This window comes from Bactrocera latifrons, unplaced genomic scaffold, assembly GCF_001853355.1.
Source record: "Bactrocera latifrons isolate USDA-ARS-PBARC rearing strain unplaced genomic scaffold, ASM185335v1 scaffold_145, whole genome shotgun sequence".
NCBI classification, from domain to species: domain Eukaryota; kingdom Metazoa; phylum Arthropoda; class Insecta; order Diptera; family Tephritidae; genus Bactrocera; species Bactrocera latifrons.
The window spans coordinates 239,074-258,884 of record NW_017534908.1 but is presented as its reverse complement, the minus strand read 5'-3'; the positions used below and the strand labels follow the sequence as shown (position 1 = coordinate 258,884).

Here is a 19,811-nt window from a genome sequence, read left to right as displayed (position 1 = left end):
CATAAGTGTATTGCAGCGGGCGGGGATTACTTTGAAGAAGGCGAAATGGACAAAATTCATCTTTCAATTTGATCACAGTAGTACAATCAATATGTATTGCTTAGACATTTGAGTGTAAAAAAATATTTTCATACAATTAGTCGATCGCACAAAAAAGGCTCGTGTCGATTGGTCAAGAGAAGTGTTAAAAATTCGATGGCGGTGCATAGGTAAATGACAAATAGGTAAACGTTGATTTACGCGTATGAGCCCGAACGTAAAGATCTGCCGACTGCATGGGTATTTCAAGATGAATCGAATTCAACAAAGGTGGTTTGCCCACGAGGCACTTCCAAGCAAATGATTGCCTGTTTTTGTTTTGAAAACATAGATATGTCGCAACCATATCACTGGAAAATAAGTAAGTAAATTCTGAGTAGTATACAATCATTGTTGTCTTTCACAAAATCAAGAAAACCAATCGCCGAAGAAGGAACATTCTTCACCTCGATAGTGGTAATAGATCCCTTACATATTGCCGGAAAAACTGCATTTTTGAGCATTCAAAACATCAATTTGGCGAGTCATCTTCCGCATAGTCCTAACTTGGTACCGAATTACTTCTTTATATTCCCGTTCGTCAAAAATAAACGAATAGGTCAACATTTTTCAACACCTTAATATGCGGTTGATGCATTCAAAAGGTGTGTTTTGGAGATACCTCAGTCAGAGTAACAAAAATGCTTTTTGAACACATTAACCGCCTTCTCAGGTGTGGCAAAACGATAAAGATGTGTATAAGAGACAGCTCCGAGGACACCCTTTTGACTCAATTGAGGATATAAAAGCTGAATTTAATAAGGCTCTGATAGCCATCACGCCGGAGGGTTTTTCCAAGTGCTATGATGACTGGAAAACTCGCTGCCATAAGTGTATTGCAGCGGGCGGGGATTACTTTGAAGAAGGCGAAATGGACAAAATTCATCTTTCAATTTGATCACAGTAGTATAATCAATATGTATTGCTTAGACATTTCAGTGTAAAAAAATATTTTCATACAATTAGTCGATCGCACAAAAAAGGCTCATGTCGATTAGTCAAGTGAAGTGTTAAAACTTCGATGGCGGTGCATCGAAATACGTCTATGAGACAGATAGGTAAACGTGGATTTACGCGTAAGCGCCACAAACGTAAAGATCAGTCGACTGTATGGGCATTTCAAGATGAATCGAATGCAACAAGGGTGGTTTGCGCACGAAGCACTTCAAGCAAATGGTTGCCTGTTTTTTTGGAAAACCTAGACATGTCGCAACCATATCACTGGAGCAACGCAGAATAGTAAATTCTGAGTAGTAAAAAAAAATCATTTTTTTGCCAGTTGTCTTCAAAAAAAAAAAAATTAAGAAAACCAACCGCTGAAGGGGGATTATTCTTCACCACGACAACGGTACTAGATCTCACACACATTGCCTGAAAAAACTGCATTTTTGAGCATTCAAAACATCGACTTGATGAGTCATCTTCCGCATAGTCGTGACTTGGCACCAAATTACTTCCTTATATTCCCGTTCGTCAAAAATAAACGAAAATCTTAATAGGTGGTTGATGCATTCAAAAGGTGTGTTTTGGAGATACCTCAGTCAGAGTGGCAAAAGTGTTTCGACAATTGCTTCAAACCCATGCAAAAGTGTATAGATCTAGTGGAGATTATTTTGAAAAACAATAACGACAGTTTCGATGACAAAAATTAGTTTTTGTTCTTGAATCCCGAAATACCGTATAAAAGGCAACCTACGTATCAATATTTTAGTTCATATTTATATTTATTTTTATATACCGCGTAGGCCTTGTTTACGACAATAAAGAAGATGAAKATATATTAAGTAAAAGCAGTCAGTTCTTAGTTTTGTTTTAGATGCCACAATTTTCAATATTTAAGTATTTAATTTTCCTCAGGCACTGTAAACTTTTTCGAATGACCTCTAAGACTAGGTTTTTCTTTTTTAAAGAGTATCAARTAGTTAAACTTGTAAAGATTATACACAAAAGATAAGACAAAGAGGGATAGCAAGCAAGCGAAATGATAAACGATTCCACAGAAATAGAAGATAAAATCTAATTTAGYCAATGTCAACTTAATGCCACAAACTTACCTTGGTGGGCAGGTGTGCGTGTTGCARAGCAGCACCGACGGTTCCGGCCGTTGGGGACCGCACATGGAGTCCTCGACTTCTACGCCAGTGACACGGTTTCGACACAACGGTTGAGACATCTTATAGCCTGCGGACGAAACAAACAAAAGTGAGAGAGAGAGTGAATGAATACAAAGTAAATAACAGAAATGCAGAAAATAAATTATAAGAAATTTGTGAAATGTAAAATGCTATATATGTATATTGGGTGGCAATTAAAGATTATTTCTATCAATTTCTATCAATGAAAGTAAAAAATCGATAATATGCCTGAACGCCAGACTAAGTGAAAGTAACGCTGCTAAAAATKAATATAAGAAGATAATAACCCCAACCAGTAGACTTAAAAACTCAAGCACAGAGAGTGCCACAGGCGACACCGAAGGATGGAGAGTCAGTGCAGAGCTAAGTGGCTGCGTTGCAACGGCACCATGTGGAAGAAAAGTAAAAAAAAAAGGTTAAAACGAGATAGGAGCGACTGTGTCACACAACCTTGAAGCAGGCGAACTTTTCTCTTGAAAAAAAAATAATAATAATAAAGGAAGTGTTGTCTCGCGTTTCCCACAGAGCATAAGCTCAGTTGACTCAACGTGAAAGTGCTGCTATGAGACGATGGCTGCACTGTATAGAAATATATGCYATGTAGGTACATACATGAKTACTCMAGACAAAACTTATCAAGTGCACCCWGCAAGCTACCTACAGACTGTGTGGCATTAGCGGAACAGCATGCGACTGTCATCGTCTGTATTGATTTATTGGGTATCATCGCGCACCATAAAACAGAATTGGAAATAAATTTCAAATGATCTCGCATTTAAATTTTGATTGAGAATTATGATGCTACATATTTGTAACATGTTGTAGTGAATCGTGAGCAATAAAAAAATATAAAATAAAAAAAAAAATAAAAAAATTTCGAGTTTTCTGATGATACGTTGTTTTACAGTTTATGTGATGATTTGTATAGTCAAATTCTCTAATTCGATTTCGATTTTGCTCCATGAGTTGTACAACTCATTCAATTAGATATATGCATATAAAGGTAGTCCAACTAATACCAATATAAGTAMATGCATCAAATGCAGATAAATCCAAAATATTACTGGTATTTACTACCTAAAACTTAATCCAACTTAATTGACCTTGAAACACTTTAATGAACAGTAAGAACCTTGAAGCTGAAAAATCTAATAAGAAATTCCAACGCCATTTATCGGTGTACATAACTGATGAAGTAAACACAAATGACAGCAACAAAAACAAAAATACTCATTTTCAACTAGCCGCAGGAAATAATCACCAAATCAGACTCACCCTGGCTTTTTATGCTTCGATAGTATATCCAAGGGATTAATAACAGTACAAGTACTTGTAAAAGCCAAAGTGAAGGCATACGGATAAAAAGCTCCTAACTTGAAGAAAAGAGAGGAATGCGGTTGACAGCCTCGAAGGAAACAAATAAATGTCCTATCTTACTAGCGTGATTTCAGCACTATCATTATAGGCTTTCTGTGGGCAGAAAGGTGGAATTGTTATTGATGGCGTCTAAGAGAGTTGACAAATTGCATAAAACGTAGCAAGCAAGGTATGCATACTATATAAACAAATAGGTAAATATATTACTGGTAATTCAAGTAGAGRCACTTTTTTCAWTAGCCTGTTTTTGACAGATCACGCGTGTGTCGTCTCAAGTTGTCATGCTATTTTTGCTCAGTATTGTTTGTAATTTTATCATGGAAAGTTTTACGCCTAAATAGTTTCTTCAAACCGTTAAATTTTATAACGAAAATTTAAGTTAATTTAAGTCAACATGACCACGTAGTAATGAGCGTACGATTCACATCACCCTTACCCATCCAGAGACCCAGCATTCATTACTGGATTAGTATCGACCGAATAGACCACGTCCAACCCGCCGTGAAGAAAATATTATATATTAGGTTGTCAAAAAAGTCTTGCGGTAATTTTTATTGAATTATCAGTTTTTCATAAATTTTTTTGATGACTCTTGCCCAGCTCTTGACCGATGCTACGGCTACTACTATGCCGGTCTCTTTCGACCAATTCAGCGATTTTATCGCAATTTTCGACGAAAGGCCTTCCGAAGCGTGGCGCATCTTCGACCAACTCTACACCAGAACGAAAACGTTGAAACCATCGTTGTGCGGTGGAAATRGAAACTGTATCGGGTCYATAAACTRCACAAATTTDATTGGCGGYTTGAGATGCATTTTTGCCTTTATYRTAGTAGTACTGTAAAATATGCCGTATTTTCTCTTTATTTTGCTCCATGTTTGCGACGCTATAACTCACGAACGACTTCAAAAAACGACAATCAATCAAACACGTGCTAGCGCGTGAAATGAGCTTTCCAAAAAGGTWTAGCATGACTCGATGCGACGAATAAAACTAGCAAATACCGCAAGACTTTTTTGACAACGTAATATAAACCGTAGCTGAGAGTGTACACGAAGATGGTGGACAATCGCATGGTGCCGTTAGAAAACGCTCGGTTTGATGTATGAAACGACTTGGCGAATTTTACGTCATGATCTTAAATTTAAAGCATACAAAATTACAGTTTATGCAAGAACTGAAATCGTACGACCTTCTCACGCGACAACGCTTCGTTGTATGAGCTCTCGAAAAGTTAAGAGAAGTTCCGACGTTTTCGAGCCAAATTTTGTTCAGCGTTGAAGCCTATTTCTAGCTCAATAAGTATGCAAACAAGTAAAATTGCCACATTTGCTACAAAGAGCAACCTGAAGAGATTAAAGAGCTGCCATTTCGTAAAAGGAGCCAACGGTTTGATTTGGTTTGAATGTCTGTGGAATTATCGATCCATATTTCGTCAAAAATGATGCTGGTGAGAACAACACCATTTGATATCACGCCGTGCCATTCGCCAATTACCAGTCGAAGTGCTCAAACAAGCCATCGAAAATTGGACTCAATGGATGGGCCACCTTAGACTGTATTAATGGGGAACATTTGAAAGAGATAATCTTCAAAAAATAAATGCCAAAGAATGTTCGTTCGCATTACAATAAACATTTCGCATTAAATTTCTAATTAAAAGTTTCTGCTTTTTTCTTTAAAAAGTTAGGAACATTGAAATGGATCACCCTTTTAAAACACATACTTTAAAAGAATATGCCATATGTTGTATATGTATTCATGAGGACCGCTAAAAGAAAATCTTTTATATGTATGCACTTATGTACTTGTCTATGCGAAAACCTCTTCAACCGAAATTTCATACAGTTTAAAGTAGTCGTGCCACAAAAAGAATATAGCGAGCAGCARGCAAGAAATATGACAAGCGCTTAGGAATAGGCATCCCACAAAATGAATGTACTTTTATACACACATTCATTAACTTTTACTACATTCCTTAGCTACTTCAGCTTTCAGTTAAGCGTTTGTTTACAAGTATTTCTGTCTTTCGCTTATTGCGTGCCGCTTAATAGYTCTTTAGCACCCGGTCTTTCTTCCTTTAATCACCACCATTGACTATGCGCTCGCTCAAACATTTAATATTCGTGCGTAAATCTCTTTAAGCCTTTTTTGGAGAAATTTATTCGACCATTGTGGGCACTTGGCTAATACGTGCACACAATGTGTTTGGCAGAAGAAGTTATTGATTTGCTTATGGTGAAATCAATTACAGATGACTTACAATCGTTTAAGAGTTGTTACAATTACAGTTGGAAATATGTAGTAAATGAATAAATGATGAAATTTCATCAATGTTTGCGAGAAATTGTCGGTATTTTCATTTAATAGCTTTCGTTTATAATATTTTCTTACGCACATATGTATTTATATAGTAAAAGATATATGTGTACATAGCCATTACGGGCTGTCTGAACTTGTGTGCTATTCGTTTGCAATTACATTTGTCTTTCGAAGGGCCTTTATCGCCTAGTCGGTAATTAGTTTTAATTATGTACACATGGACAACTTGAAAACTCCATTTATCATACATTTGAATTATTTAGAAGCACTTTTTTGGCATGATTGATTGTGACTGCTATTAGTTATATTTAATGTGTATGTACCAAATTTAGTATGTGTATAAGGGGATGTCTTTTATGTAAATGATGTGGAAGCTCTAAAGTTATTATTCTTATATTGTAGACACTCTTGTTAAAATTTTTTCTAGAAAATAGTACCATTTCATAAAGTTATCATATCGAGGAACTTAAGATTGAGATGGGTGATAATTCTAACTTTTTTCTTAAGATGGGGCCAGCTTTGCCGCCAGTACTGAGTTCTGGAAACATAAGATTCGCGACTTTCGAAGTCAATACAAATCAAACTCAGTCGTAAAATCATTATTTTATGGAGATCATCGCATTAWGTAAAATATATCGTTCTTCTCGCTGTTCGTCRTCAATTGCAGATTCCAAKTGTAGTCCTTTTCCATTGTGTTTTTCCYACGGAGTGGAGGTTTTCCTCTTCCTCTGTTTCCCCGAAGGATACTGTGTCAAGCACTCTCTGAGTTGGAGTGTTTTCGTCCATATGTACGACATGACCTAGCCTTTGGAGAAGTGCTTCGTCCATAATTTCAGTAAGCAATGGCCATCAGTCTCTAGATCCCCTCTGGGGATAGAGTATGCTACGGGCTTGAAGCCTTCTTTTTTTTTTTAGACTCAGTATTATTTGTTCCGTTCTAAACACCTGAATGATATTAAAGCTCGTTTTTGCATATGCTTTCACCGAATCAAAATTTTCGATCTTCAACCAAAATATAATCTGGCTTCTTTTAATTTTTTTGTTTCAAAATCTAAATTAAATTTTTTTAAACCTGTAGCTTTAGTGAATTGAGCTAAAATAAAATGTGGGTATATTCGTGCAAATCTTTTTTTTCTGATTTACTTTTAAAAAGCAACATCAAACCATTTGAAGAGAACATACRTTGATGCATAAAAGTTAAGACCATTTAAAATAGTTTTTAATGTCATAAYCTAAATTCTTGAAACCTACATATCTGTTTGTGGTAAATATCCTGTGCTACATTTTGAAAACATATGTGGACTAATATGAAAATGAGTCTGCGTTTATATCGCAGAGTGTAGTCAAAACAAAAYTACGTGATAAGTCACAATTTTCAATATTTGGATATACATTCATCCTTATATTATACTGAGCGGCAATCTCAACAAAAGCTTAGTATGCGAATCATAATGACTCAGCGAATCGTCTGTATGGCGCACTCCTTCCACGAAAGAATACAAAACTCGTAACAAAATAAAAGTGGAGCGAACATGTACTTGAAATATGTGTCACAGTGATTTGTTACTCAAAACAAAWCGGCACAATGCCAAAATGGCACGAAGCACGCAGTTGAGAAGCTAAAAGATACGAGAAATATGTGCGTACCTATGTCAAGTGGGAATTCGGGCCCAAAGATATCTGTATAAAACAAAGAAAAACAAAATAAATTTGACATGCGAAATTTGCATTCGAACTTTTATCAGCGATGCTTGGCAGGTGGGCAATCAAAGCGTTTGTTGGGGGATTGCCGTGAAGCTGATGGCGCTGTTGAGGATTACAAACTGAACGACGACACGCGAGTCCTGAATTGGCACGACTGCCAACTTCTAACRARCGAATTTAGTGCGTCGTATTGGAGTGATATTCAAGACGTGAAAACGCGCTGTACGGGAATGTATCGTATTACTTAAGAGGGTTTGCTTATACTCGGTGCTGTTCACCGACATTCACAACAATACAACAATGTTACTAAAAATAGCTGAAGCACCATATGCGAACAAATCCTGCTAGCTGTGCGCAGTTTGTTTTTGAAAGTTCTGATTGCTAGCACCTTCTACAGTGAACTGTTGTCAAATCATGCCCTACTGTAGACCCCGCACGAATATTGTCCCAATAATGTGATACATTTAAATTTGTTTGTCTGCTTATTTACTTTATTGTCGCGATGTTTTCATAAGTGGCGCCTTTTTGGCACACTGAGCGGCTGAATGAGGTGGCCTATTGTTTCAAGCTATTATACATATRTACATACTATATGGAGGTAAATATGAATGCGTAGCCATTGTTTATGATAATAATGTTATTGTTTTTATTGCTTTTTCTACACATACCTCCGCCACATGTCACCGAACATTGTGTTGTTGGCGCTGTCTCCCAATAGTAAAGTGGCTGCGAACAAGTGCTGCTGTCTCCGCCACAAACGCCACAGCTGTCGATCTTCTTCGTCGAACCGATTTTTAAATCGCAGCCGACGCGCTGAAAGGAGAATGCGAATGTAATTAAGTTTTTAGATAGCTACAACTTTTAGCAATAGAACAATATGGTAAGGAATATACAAATATGAGGGTAAGTAATTAGAGAATGTATCTCGTCAAATAAAAAAGTTTTCCATGCAATAACTTTATTTTGTTCRTACATCTTGTATAACAGATATTCCCTATAAAAGCCTATATCGCCTATGTTTTTTCGGTAKATGTACGTCTGTTTGAAGGGATGACTGTAATCAGCTAGCTGAAAACGTTTGTCTTAAAATGACACTMATTTACAAGGACGGTTTTTTGTTATTCAAAAAGTCAAATCATATGTATATTGGGAAGTGAGTAGTTCTTTCACACACGCAGTAAAGATGGAAAAAAATATTGGTTACTCTTTTTATATAATTATAACATATACAAAAGGAAATTTCATTTCTGGCTCTATGACTCTTTATGGAAATTTTTGAAAATTGATAGCACACCCTCACCTTTAGTGCCACCCACATCGTCCCTGATGGCTAAACTGTGAGTAACTGTAATTTCGGGCAGAGCATACGGAGCTAACACACATCCTTTGCATCTTTTCACTGACAGCTGGTGCCAAAACCCAAAGATAGAACTATGTGTGAATACACAACATACAAAATGACCTTGACATCTTCTCATTTTATGCTTGTGTATACTATTGTGGGTGTGGACTTTTGAATCTAAATTTCGTGCAAAACCCGATATCTTTTTTCTACATTGATATGACTATYAGTAACATCTGTGCCAATTGTAATATYRAAATAGYCATTAGTGTTTAGTAAACGCTTGTCTTTCTGAAATAYATAAAGTGCATTCGGCGAATTTTACGATGAGTGAAATTATTCAACYAAAAAGMTTCATTAAATTTTGTGTGCGTGGAATCAAATTTGTGGCGTCAAAACGTTCAGATTGATGGAAAAGGTTTGGGTGGTAATTGTTTGTCGCCAGCAAGTGTTTTTGATTYAAAGAGGGTCGAGAACGTGTTGACGACGACAGATGATCAACTYGCCGCTGAAATAAAGGAATGGTGCTTGAGAATCGACGATTRACAGTAAGAGATCTTACTGGCATCGTTGGAATGWCGGAAKAATCAGTGGGAACCCATTTTAAAAGATCTGAAAGTGAAAGCATAATTGTTTCCAAAACCACTACATTTTTTGCGAAAATCAATATCGCGTTAACGTTCATGAAACAATGCTTTCCGACTATCAAGACGTCATGAAACGTATTATTACTGGCGCTGAGTCTTGGATGTATGTTCGCAACTCGGAAACATACGACTATTCGGCCGAATTTGGTGGGAAAAGTGAGCCAAAGTCAAAAAAAGCATTGAAAGTTGTTCAAAAATAAACTTTATGCTTACAATTTTCTTCGATTATCGAGATGTGGTGCGCTCCGAATTCCTTACGACCGTCCAAACTATCGACAAGAAATATTACTTGAGTATTATGCGTCGTTTGCGCAAAACTATTCCCAAAACGGGGTCAGAATTAATGGCCGACAACGCTTGGTTTTTGTACTGTCGCATACTGCACTAATTCTTTGTGAGTTTTTCGCCAAACGTTCAACCAATATCGTGCCGCACAAAGTGTATTCTTTTGCTTTAGTTTCATGTGACTTTTGACTATTCAGTKAACTCAAACAACTTCTCCGGGGTAACCGTTAGAGACAGTTGAAGGCATTAAATCTGAATCGTTATGCGCATTGAAGGTTATTCCTRAAATTTACTTTAAAAACTGTTTCGTGGATTGGAAAAAACGTTGGCATTAGTGTATTGTTGTCATGGGTGATTAATTTGAGTGGGGCAACTTAGATTTTGAAGAATAAACTGAGAATTTTTATATTGTAAACAAAGTATTTCCAGGTTTTGCTCATAGTGGTACACACTTGAACTTTCTAAAGTTATTTATWTAGTCGGCTAAGTTTGGATTTGTATCGCCTGTGCTTTTGCGTCGAAAATTACAAGGTGCTGGTACTCAAARCTCTACACAAACATTGGATTTAAGCTCGGATATCCGAAGAAACGCATGACATTGTGGCGTTTATAAATTTAAAATAACGAATTTAAGGCTGMTTTTTCAAGTTCTGGTTACCAGCCTTTCTCTCAAGTTAATAGAGTTGTCCGCTTAATATATTCTACTTAATAAACATCAACAATGTGCATGGTTAATGGAGATATTCGCTCAATAGAGCATCCATTTAATAGATATTTTACTGTACTTTTTGTTTATGAATTGTTTTTACTATCCTATCTTCTAAGTTGGTTCAAACTGAATACACTGTGCTAAAGTTTAGTAAGATCGGTTCAGTAGTTTARGTGTCTATCGCTGACAAACAAAGTGACATGTACTTTTTATATATAAAGATAATACTTTTATTTTATTTCGTTTTGCGGCAACAATGTAATGTGCGAAGAAATATGTGGCAGTAAGCATGAAATCTCACRAAAGGCCCCTTAAAGTGTTTTATTGCCATTCAAAAGACATTCCAGAAACATATATTTCACATACACCTTACATTTGCTGGGAAGAACGTACATATGAATGTTTAGTGGTATGTAGGTAGACATTTTATGTAATGTAGACTGCCASACAAAACTTCATTCGTGGAGTTGTGGCTTTTGTGGTAACGAATGATTTATTTGTTTGCCTACAAACTTATACTAGCTGCCATTTCTTTTCAACAACGCGAAATATTAGACAGATTTATTTTATGAGCCTTGCTAGTCTTCTTTATGGCTATTGTTATGTCTGTTTATACTATATGTCTGTACTAGTCATCCTTATGAGTTCAGTGGTGTGTGAGTAAGTTCAAGAGGCACAAACGATTTTGCACGAACATTGAAAGAAAACATGTAGCAACTAAAACACTAACAATAAAATAATGTCAACGTTCGTAACTTTAGTTAACAGGAGCCTCATATCGAGTTACCACACAATTTGGATTTAAATGTCATTAAAATTGTATGCTTGTTATAATGTAGTTGCGGGAAGCTATAACTTTTTGAAAATTGTGTAGGCTTTTTATTGACAATRRAAGCACAGCAAAGCCAAAAATGTAAAARCAAAACCATACAAAAACAAATATTGATATTACTCGTATAACAAGAATACGGCGAGAAATTATAAACAACACGCCATCATGTTTTGTTCACATCCGTTGTCATTGCCGTTGTCGCTGTCAATAACTTTAGTTACCCTAGCAATAAGAGAGAATCTATTTGCGTTCTTTAAATTACTCAAACGCTTCACATTTCCCTTGATGCCGAAATTGGTTTTTTCATTAAAACTTTCATAATTTTGCACGCAGCGCTAATTTAATAATCGTTTTGAATTACCTGACATGACAAAGCGAAATCTTAGAACTTTTATTAATTATCACTCACCTGGCATTTACCCTGTATGCACATATCGAGACTGCCCGTTCGACAGCGTGTGCCGTCTTGTACGCTCGCCGACAGTTGTACGATCACATGATCATCATAGTGTTCGGGATCCTCAACCACTTCGGATGATGCGCTGTCGCCCAAATGTAAATGAGCTGGACGGCCTCTGAAATTTTAGATAATAAATTAAAGTTAAATAACTGAATTGACAGTTGTGTTATGACAATGTTGGCTAATAAGAAAGTCATTCAAAAATATATGAAAATGTACTATGAAGAATTGGTTCGAAGACGCGTGGGGAATTAACTATCGCCTGTCATGAGTTGGCTATAAACCCGAGTTAAAGGGATTAGGCTTTCACTAACTGTCAAGTTGTATGGAGAAAGGTGAGGGTGCGTAAGACTGAAGTGTCTCGGTAGTCATGTCGTTGGCGAGCATGGTATTGTTATCTCGACGAATTTGTCGCTCGCCTAAAGCCCTTTRTCGATTTGTGAGAATCTTTGCGATCAATATTTAGGACTATTTAGGTATCACAATGAAAYGACGTTCTAAGCTACCAAAGTGGGATCCAACATTGTACAGCTCATCGTTCCATCAACGATAACGAATGCGATATTCGCCATTGCCTATGCGCATAGGACCATATTCTCGAAAACTGCTAACGCCTACTTATCGGATATTATCATCGCATATGCCTCTACACCATATAGCAGGACGGGGATTACTTGTAGAGGTTGGTCTTTGTTCATCGGAGAGGATTTTGCTTCTCAACTTATTTCGAGCGAAGCAGCACCTGATGGCAAGAGATATTCGGCTTTGGATTTTGAGGATAACTTTGTTGTTGGTGTTAATGCTGGTTCCAATCTGGTCASTTCTTGCTTTTCCAGACCTAAAGCCACRCTGATAATGTCCAATCAGCTTGTTGGCGGACTTTATCTTTCACATAATATGCTTGGTAGAATCTTATATRCAATAAAATTCCAATTCGGCATATCTTCGTTTGACCATATTCCACAATGAAGCTAATGCATGCTCCTTACTATTGCTTTTCGAACTTCTTCTTGGTCGGGCAATGGAACGTCTGCTCCATCGTCTTCGATTCGGTAATCGGGTTCACCATCTCCTGTTCTCACTGCAAATCAGTAGGCTGGATAAGTGTTCCCTCCATAATTTTGGTATGCTTTGGGCATCAGTCACTAGATCAGCTCAGGGGGTTCTACAAGATTAAGTTACAGTTTCGAAAGCTTCTTATTGTGGCCGAATTTTTTTCGTAGAATTTTCTAGCATTACCCCTACCACCAATAGCTTCGTTTGCAGCTGTACGTAAGGAGCTTGAAATGTCGTCTCACACTTTCTTATATTATACTAAGTTGCTCAAGAGTGATCTTAGAAAGCAGGAGCGCAAGTCGAGTAGAAAATCGCTGGGCTGTCTGTTGTGATTGCAGCTTCTCATCAAACCTTCCCCGTGTTTACTGATGTGCGTTGTTTGCTACATAGAGGCGGGTGCGTATCTTCGCTGCAACAAGATTGTGGTCTGAGTCAATGCTAGGGCTTCGGGTTATACGGATACGCACGTCTAAAACACTGGAGACTTGTCTTCCGTCCATCACAACATGAGSRAACTGGTTGTTGGCTTTTCSAACCGAAGCCTAAGGATGAGAATCTCTCTTACCAAGAGTTTAAATTAAAGTCTGATATTAAAAAACTTTACTGTAGATTTGACGGATGTGTTTGCATTTTTCAACTTTCTGACTCAAACTTTGTTATTCGTATACATTTCCTATCGGTAAACAAACTTCTGCATGAAATGATAACGGAAAACCGAAACTGGTCCTAAAGGTCAACGCACCAAATGATAGCTGTGGACAAATCGTGCTGTAACCGTCTCTTAGCAAAGCGCATCTAAATTTGATCTACGGTTCAAGTGAAAGCCATAAATTGAGGTTGCTTTTGTGGATGCGGTGAATTGTGTACGGTTCCACTAGACACATTTATATTTACACATTTTCACGAATTTCGCGTGGCACACGTAATCATAAATTTCGACCAACTGATATTCGATGCCGGCGCGGGGTAGGAAAAGGAAGAAAAAATCATCACCAAACATACAAAACGGACAGAACGGCGTGTCCTGGCGGATGCATTTATCGCTAAATGTTTCTTGCATGGACAGAGGTTGTGTGTTGCGTATACATAATACATATGATTGTTTGATATTACATTAGAACACTCACCTGCATGTTAGGGCGCATGGCTCCACATAGTCGTAGTGCGGCGTCCACGTGTACAGTGTACCGTCGTAGGGCACATCGTTGTAGGCGGCACACTGATGCGCCCGAAAGTCTTGCAGCTCGGGGCATGGCTGCATGTTGCAGATGCGATAACGTATGGTTTCGCCCTTGCAGCCGTTTGTGTTGTAACAGCGGCGTATTTGTTGCATAATGCCGCCGTCGCAGGTACGTGAACAGGTCGACCATTCCGACCAACCGGACCATTGGCCATCTTTGCTGCCCGACGATGATGAGCTGCTGCTGCTGCTTTTGGCACGCTTTTGCTGCAACATGCACTAAATTAATAAGGGAGAAGAGACAACAGCAAAAAGCAAAAGCGAAAAACAAAGAAAACGAAAATACATAAATGCGGAAGCGCTAGCAAATAGGCTTCCTCAACTACATACATAAATAAATTTAATACTAAGACTATTTGCAATGGTGTGGCAGCAGTGCTTCGAGAGCACGTCTCTGAATGTTTTTAAGATGAAATCTAAAAGTAAATATTTTCTAAGGATAGATTCCGATAACTTTATATCGCTAAAGCGTTAAGTTTTGCCCACCTAAATATTGGCATATATTGGGTAGTCGATAAAGTATTTTCGTATTTTGTCAATAGATGTCGTTGCAGTCGTATATCTCCAGTGCTAATAATCACATTAACTAAAAATTTAACTAAAAAAAAAAAAAAAAACATTAATTCAGGGAAGTCGACAAAAAGTTGCTGCTGTTCAAAATGAATGAAAATAATGAAGAAATTCGCTACAAATTGAAATTTTTGTATAAGAAAGGGAAGAATGTCACGTAAGCCAACAACGAAATGTGAAGTTTACGGAGACAATGCTGTATCAGTTCATCTAGCACAACAGTTCCGTTCTGAAAATTTCGATGTGAAAGATGCAGCTCCCTGTGATTGACATATCGTTGAAAAAATTGTTGAAATTATGGAAAATATTGACCAGGGCCGTCACATAAGTAGCCATGGCAACTGAACATTCAGCATCAATGGGTTTTGAACCATTTAAAAAAGGTAGGCTACAAAAAGGAGCTTAATGATTGGCTACCACATGAATTGTCTGTGAAAAATTTAATGGAACGAATTAACATCCGCGATTCTTCGTTGAAGCCAATTGAAATCGAACAATTTCTGAAGTAAATCGTAACAGAAGACGAAAAGTGGATCAAATCCGACAATAATGTGCGAAAAATATCATGATCCAAGCGTGATGAAACTCAGCAAATGGTCGCGAAGCCAGGATTGACGCCTCGAAGGGTTATGCTGGGTGTTTGGTGGGATTGGAAAGGTATCACCATCATCCACTATGAGCTGCTGCAATCTGGTCGAACGATTGATTCTTCATTTTACTGTCAACATTGAGATTGAAGCAAGCAATCGAAAAAAAAAACAGTTAGAATTGATCAGCACAAAGGACATCGTCTTTCATCAGGACAATGCTGGATCCAACACATCTTTGATGACTCGACAAAAGTTGAGCGAGCTTGGTTGGGAAGTTTTGATGCATATACCATATAGCCCTGACCTTGCACCATCGGATTATCATTTGTTTCGGTCAATGCAAAACTCTCTGAATGGGGAGAAGAGAAGCCTGTGAAAATTTCTTGTCACAGTTTCTCGCCAAAACCAGAAAAGTTTTACACCGATGGAATAATGTCTCTAACGGAAAAAATGACAAAAAGTGTTCSTTCAAAATAGTTCATTAAAGTTCATTATAAATACAAAAAAAAGTTGAATTTTGATTAGAAATACGAAAAGACTTTTTTGACTACCTAATATAATTGATGCTTCTATTTTCTAATTTTCTGTTGGCCAAAAAACGGTCCGAGAAATCATTGTTTGAAATCGTAAATGTCTATTTGAAAAGTCTATTTTTATTTTTGATTAAAATAGAAAACGAGCCTAGATGCCAAGTTTTGGGAATTTATATTTTTAGATATTTTGTTGATGGTTTAAAAGATYTATCTATATCAAGTATATATGTAAATCGATAATAATATTAAGAGACAGATATATGTTTAGAAAGAGATAGATGTATGTTTAGATTTAAGGCACCTTCTACTAATTTTTAGGCCAGTCTGCTGAGGTTAAGTGAGGTCAATCTGTTCAGGAGTAGATGTCTTGTCTCTTAAGATGTATATAAGTTTAAAACTGGTGACATAGGTGAATGGATTAAGGCAACAAGTGTTAAGGCCCTCGATGCATTTATCTTTTTAACCCTGCCACGCCACTCTGCGACACCAAGCAAGCTACTTCTCTAAATATATGAAATTTGTGCAGTCATATATAATATTATATTCACTCACTTCAAGTTCATTCTCCAAATCGGAGGCRGTGTTCCAAGTATCATCGAAAGCTTGACTRGCGTTCAGGCGTTTCGCGACCGATGCATTCTCAATGAAAATTGTCATCTAAAAATAGAATTAAAACGGAAATGAGTACAGAAAAGTATAGTTATTAGTTAAAATGTCTCGAAAAAAATAAACGAAAAATTTTTTCATCTTAAAATAAGTAAACAATTAAAAATCGACCCCCATCAATCGCGAACAAAAATTTATTTAGCGCTACTCCCCACTACACGCTCACATAATTTTGTATAGCAACTTAACGGTTCTTACTGGTTTTTATTTATACTGTTACCGCGTCATTACCCTTAAATTTATTACGCTACGTTGGGTTTTAGTGGTTGCTTTTGTTGTTTGTGGATGTCGCTTAAACTAATAGAGCTGTTGTTGTTTTTTGCTTTTATATAATTGATTTTTGTCGTTCGCTGTCAGTCAGTAAGTCAGCCACGTTGATGCCATTTCGCATGCAAAACACTTTGTGACGAAGTTGTGGTAAGAGAGAAGAAACAAAGATAAGCGAGTACAAGAGTGACGATCGGTAAAAGCTGAAACGTGCCGGAGCGAATTCGAATAGCGCAACGGCGGTGGTGGCGCGCTATACAAGTCTTGTCGAGCCGTTTTATTGCTCCATTAAACATTAAACCCATATCACCGACTGCCAATGTTGCAAGCAACGTGCCGGGCCAAAAATGTAAAGAAATGTATTTAATAAGCAACAGGACTGTGACGTCTCTAGAAAGAGTTAACGGTAGTTTGAGAATTTTTCCAAGTTAAGCAGAGTTGAAGCTGCAGCATGACTAAGCAGTATTCTGAGTTTTAGAAGAAATGTGTTTAGGCGAGAATATAGGTATATATATTCTACAGCACCCTGAAGAGTTTCAAGAKCTTGCATTTCGTCTAGAAAATAAATACGGTTTTGAGTGGTTTGTAAGCCCGTTAAATCATTATTTCGTSAAATATGATGAYGRTGAGAACGTAACCGTCAATAGCGACCATTATCTCGGAAATATTTGAYTTCAATTGCATCAATAAATTAATTTATTATKGAGAGAACACTTCGAAGAGCAGATAATTTTAAAGTMTAATTTCCAGTAGAAATGWTCGAATGAGTCATCGAAAATTGGACTAAACAGRTRGATCATCTGAAACGTAGCCCTTGCCTCCATTTGAAAGAGATAATTTCAACAAGTAAACGCCAAATAATAATATTTTTACGAAGTCTTCATTAAATTTTTAGCCTCTGTGCTTTTTCTTTTAATTTAGTAAAAAACGAATATCRTCGGTAGGCATATATTAAGCCTGATTGCTTTATGGTCACTATAATCAATATACTAAGACACTTTTTTACTACCAGCTTCATGACAGATRGGAAGAACACAAATGCTTACCCGAAAGGGGATACAAAGTAAAGACATTTAATCAAAATTAGTCTTTCTATAAAATATTTATTAGTCGCTCCACTATTTGAATCAAATTCTCTTACCGGCCTAAACCTTATATAAAACGTGAACGACTACTTAATAATAAACTGATATCATCGGGAAGCATAAGTATATTAAACTTAATTGCTTTATTACCCAACAGGGTATGCAAATCTAAGAAAATAATTCAAAAAAATAAATATAGAAACAAAGGAAACGCTCCCACGAGGCCTGACTAAAGCTATTTACATCCAATTCGAAGTTAATAAGTTATAAATTGAGCTCTGAAGTCTCAGCATTCTTTCTTGCCTCACGGTAATTGACAATTTTTATGCAACAATCAACACATATCCTTAATGGGTAAATAGGAAAAAAAATATGCAAGCGGAAAGTGAAAACCAAAAAATTTCAARAAACAAGAATGCATGAATATATTTACACACAAATATACATATGAGCATAGCTCACCAAGCAACAAGCGCCCATCAGCCGAGCTCCTGCACATTTCGTCCTGGACGAATGGTTATTTGCCTTCGCTAGATAGAAGGCAAACACTTCTGCACAACCACTAGCAGTTCACTGCTCATTCAAGCTTTCAGAYACTATATTTCGTTGARAATAAGARTCACAAAAATAGTGAGAGCCATTTGTTGAACGCCCTTGAACCAGCTAGATCGACTGCTAATGTGCTGTGATGTGCMGGATACATCAGAAAAACMAGTGTTGAATAAGAAWTTTGGTTAAAATTTGGAAATGACTATTTAAGTATCGATTATAGTATTACTCTATTACAATGAGGTAAGGCAAGTGTAGACACAGATGAAGGGCATATGGTTCTAGTTTTTGGTGGCGTTGTTTATGAAGTGGAGGGTTATGGTAAAGGGTTCGACGCATGAGGCTGTGGCACGTAACAAACAATGAGATTTGTGCAACGTAGCGGTTCAAAAAGATTTTGCCAATGTTGCCAGCTAAGTCACTTCTAATAATGAATAAAATTTTTTTATAAAAAGATTAGATCTTAAAAGTACAAATATAGTCAAAAATTTAGCATATGTATATAGATAATAGGAAAATTGATTCTTTGCACTCAGAACGCTTCTGGAAGCCTGTTGAGTGAGACTGAGGTGATGTGAACTCTGTGCACCTACATGCTACCTTCRCTTCTGCGAATTGCTGGGCAATCCAGAATCAGGAGTTCTKAAGTAGAGCGCGTCAAGGAGACGGAACTGTATCGGTTCACAATTTGCGTTGGACCCTCCTAGAAGTAGCTTGGTGTGTAGCACTCCTGTTGCCTGCTGTCAATGCTATTCTCTCCCCACTATCTGTCTCGTCTTTATTTACAGTGTGGAACCCCACTACAATCCATGGTTCTAGCACATCATCCCGGACGCTGCCGCAGAATGGGCTAGTTCATCGGCCAGTTCAAAACTGGCTACCACATTAAGACTCGGCAATCAGAGTAGGAGTACCCGGTTGCACACTGACTGGAGGTTCAGCCATACACTCTTTCACTAAAAGTGATTTAATATCTTACGCTGAGATCGAATAACTTTTTCCGGTTCGGTAACAAAAATAGTCGCACAAATCTGAAGTATGGAAGTTCGTAACCTTATTTGATCAATGTAAGGTATGTCCGTCATAAGAGGTGACTAAAATGCAATATGCACTATGTCTGTTATTTGGCTTGCGTCGGAATTTCAGCATAGKCTTGAACTTGTACTGATATTATAGACTTTGAATGAGGTTACTTCAAATGAAAAGATATTTGAAGCTCAAGCGATAAATGCCACCAGTCATTGTGTTGAATGGGTGCTCAACTAGTAAATCAGGTACCATGGAGAGGAATTAACCCTTGAAGTTCGCTCCAGCCTGCTCATTGGGTTTGGGGATATTTGTGGTGGCTTACATCACAACCAAAA

At 37.2% G+C, this 19,811-nt stretch overlaps 1 protein-coding gene across 1 annotated transcript in view; it reads right to left on the bottom strand.

Moving 5' to 3' along the window:
* LOC108965692 (ADAMTS-like protein 1) overlaps positions 1-16,475 on the bottom strand; it is a 38,829-nt gene extending 22,354 nt beyond the window's left edge. The window contains exons 1-5 of the mRNA XM_018928272.1: positions 16,433-16,475; positions 14,075-14,406; positions 11,841-12,006; positions 8,285-8,429; positions 2,133-2,259 (exon numbers count right to left, since the gene is read on the bottom strand). Of these exons, the coding sequence (XP_018783817.1) occupies positions 2,133-2,259; positions 8,285-8,429; positions 11,841-12,006; positions 14,075-14,403 (767 nt within the window). The 5' untranslated portion in view covers positions 14,404-14,406; positions 16,433-16,475. The remainder of the gene's footprint in view (positions 1-2,132; positions 2,260-8,284; positions 8,430-11,840; positions 12,007-14,074; positions 14,407-16,432) is intronic.
* Between the last annotated feature and the right edge of the window lie 3,336 nt (positions 16,476-19,811).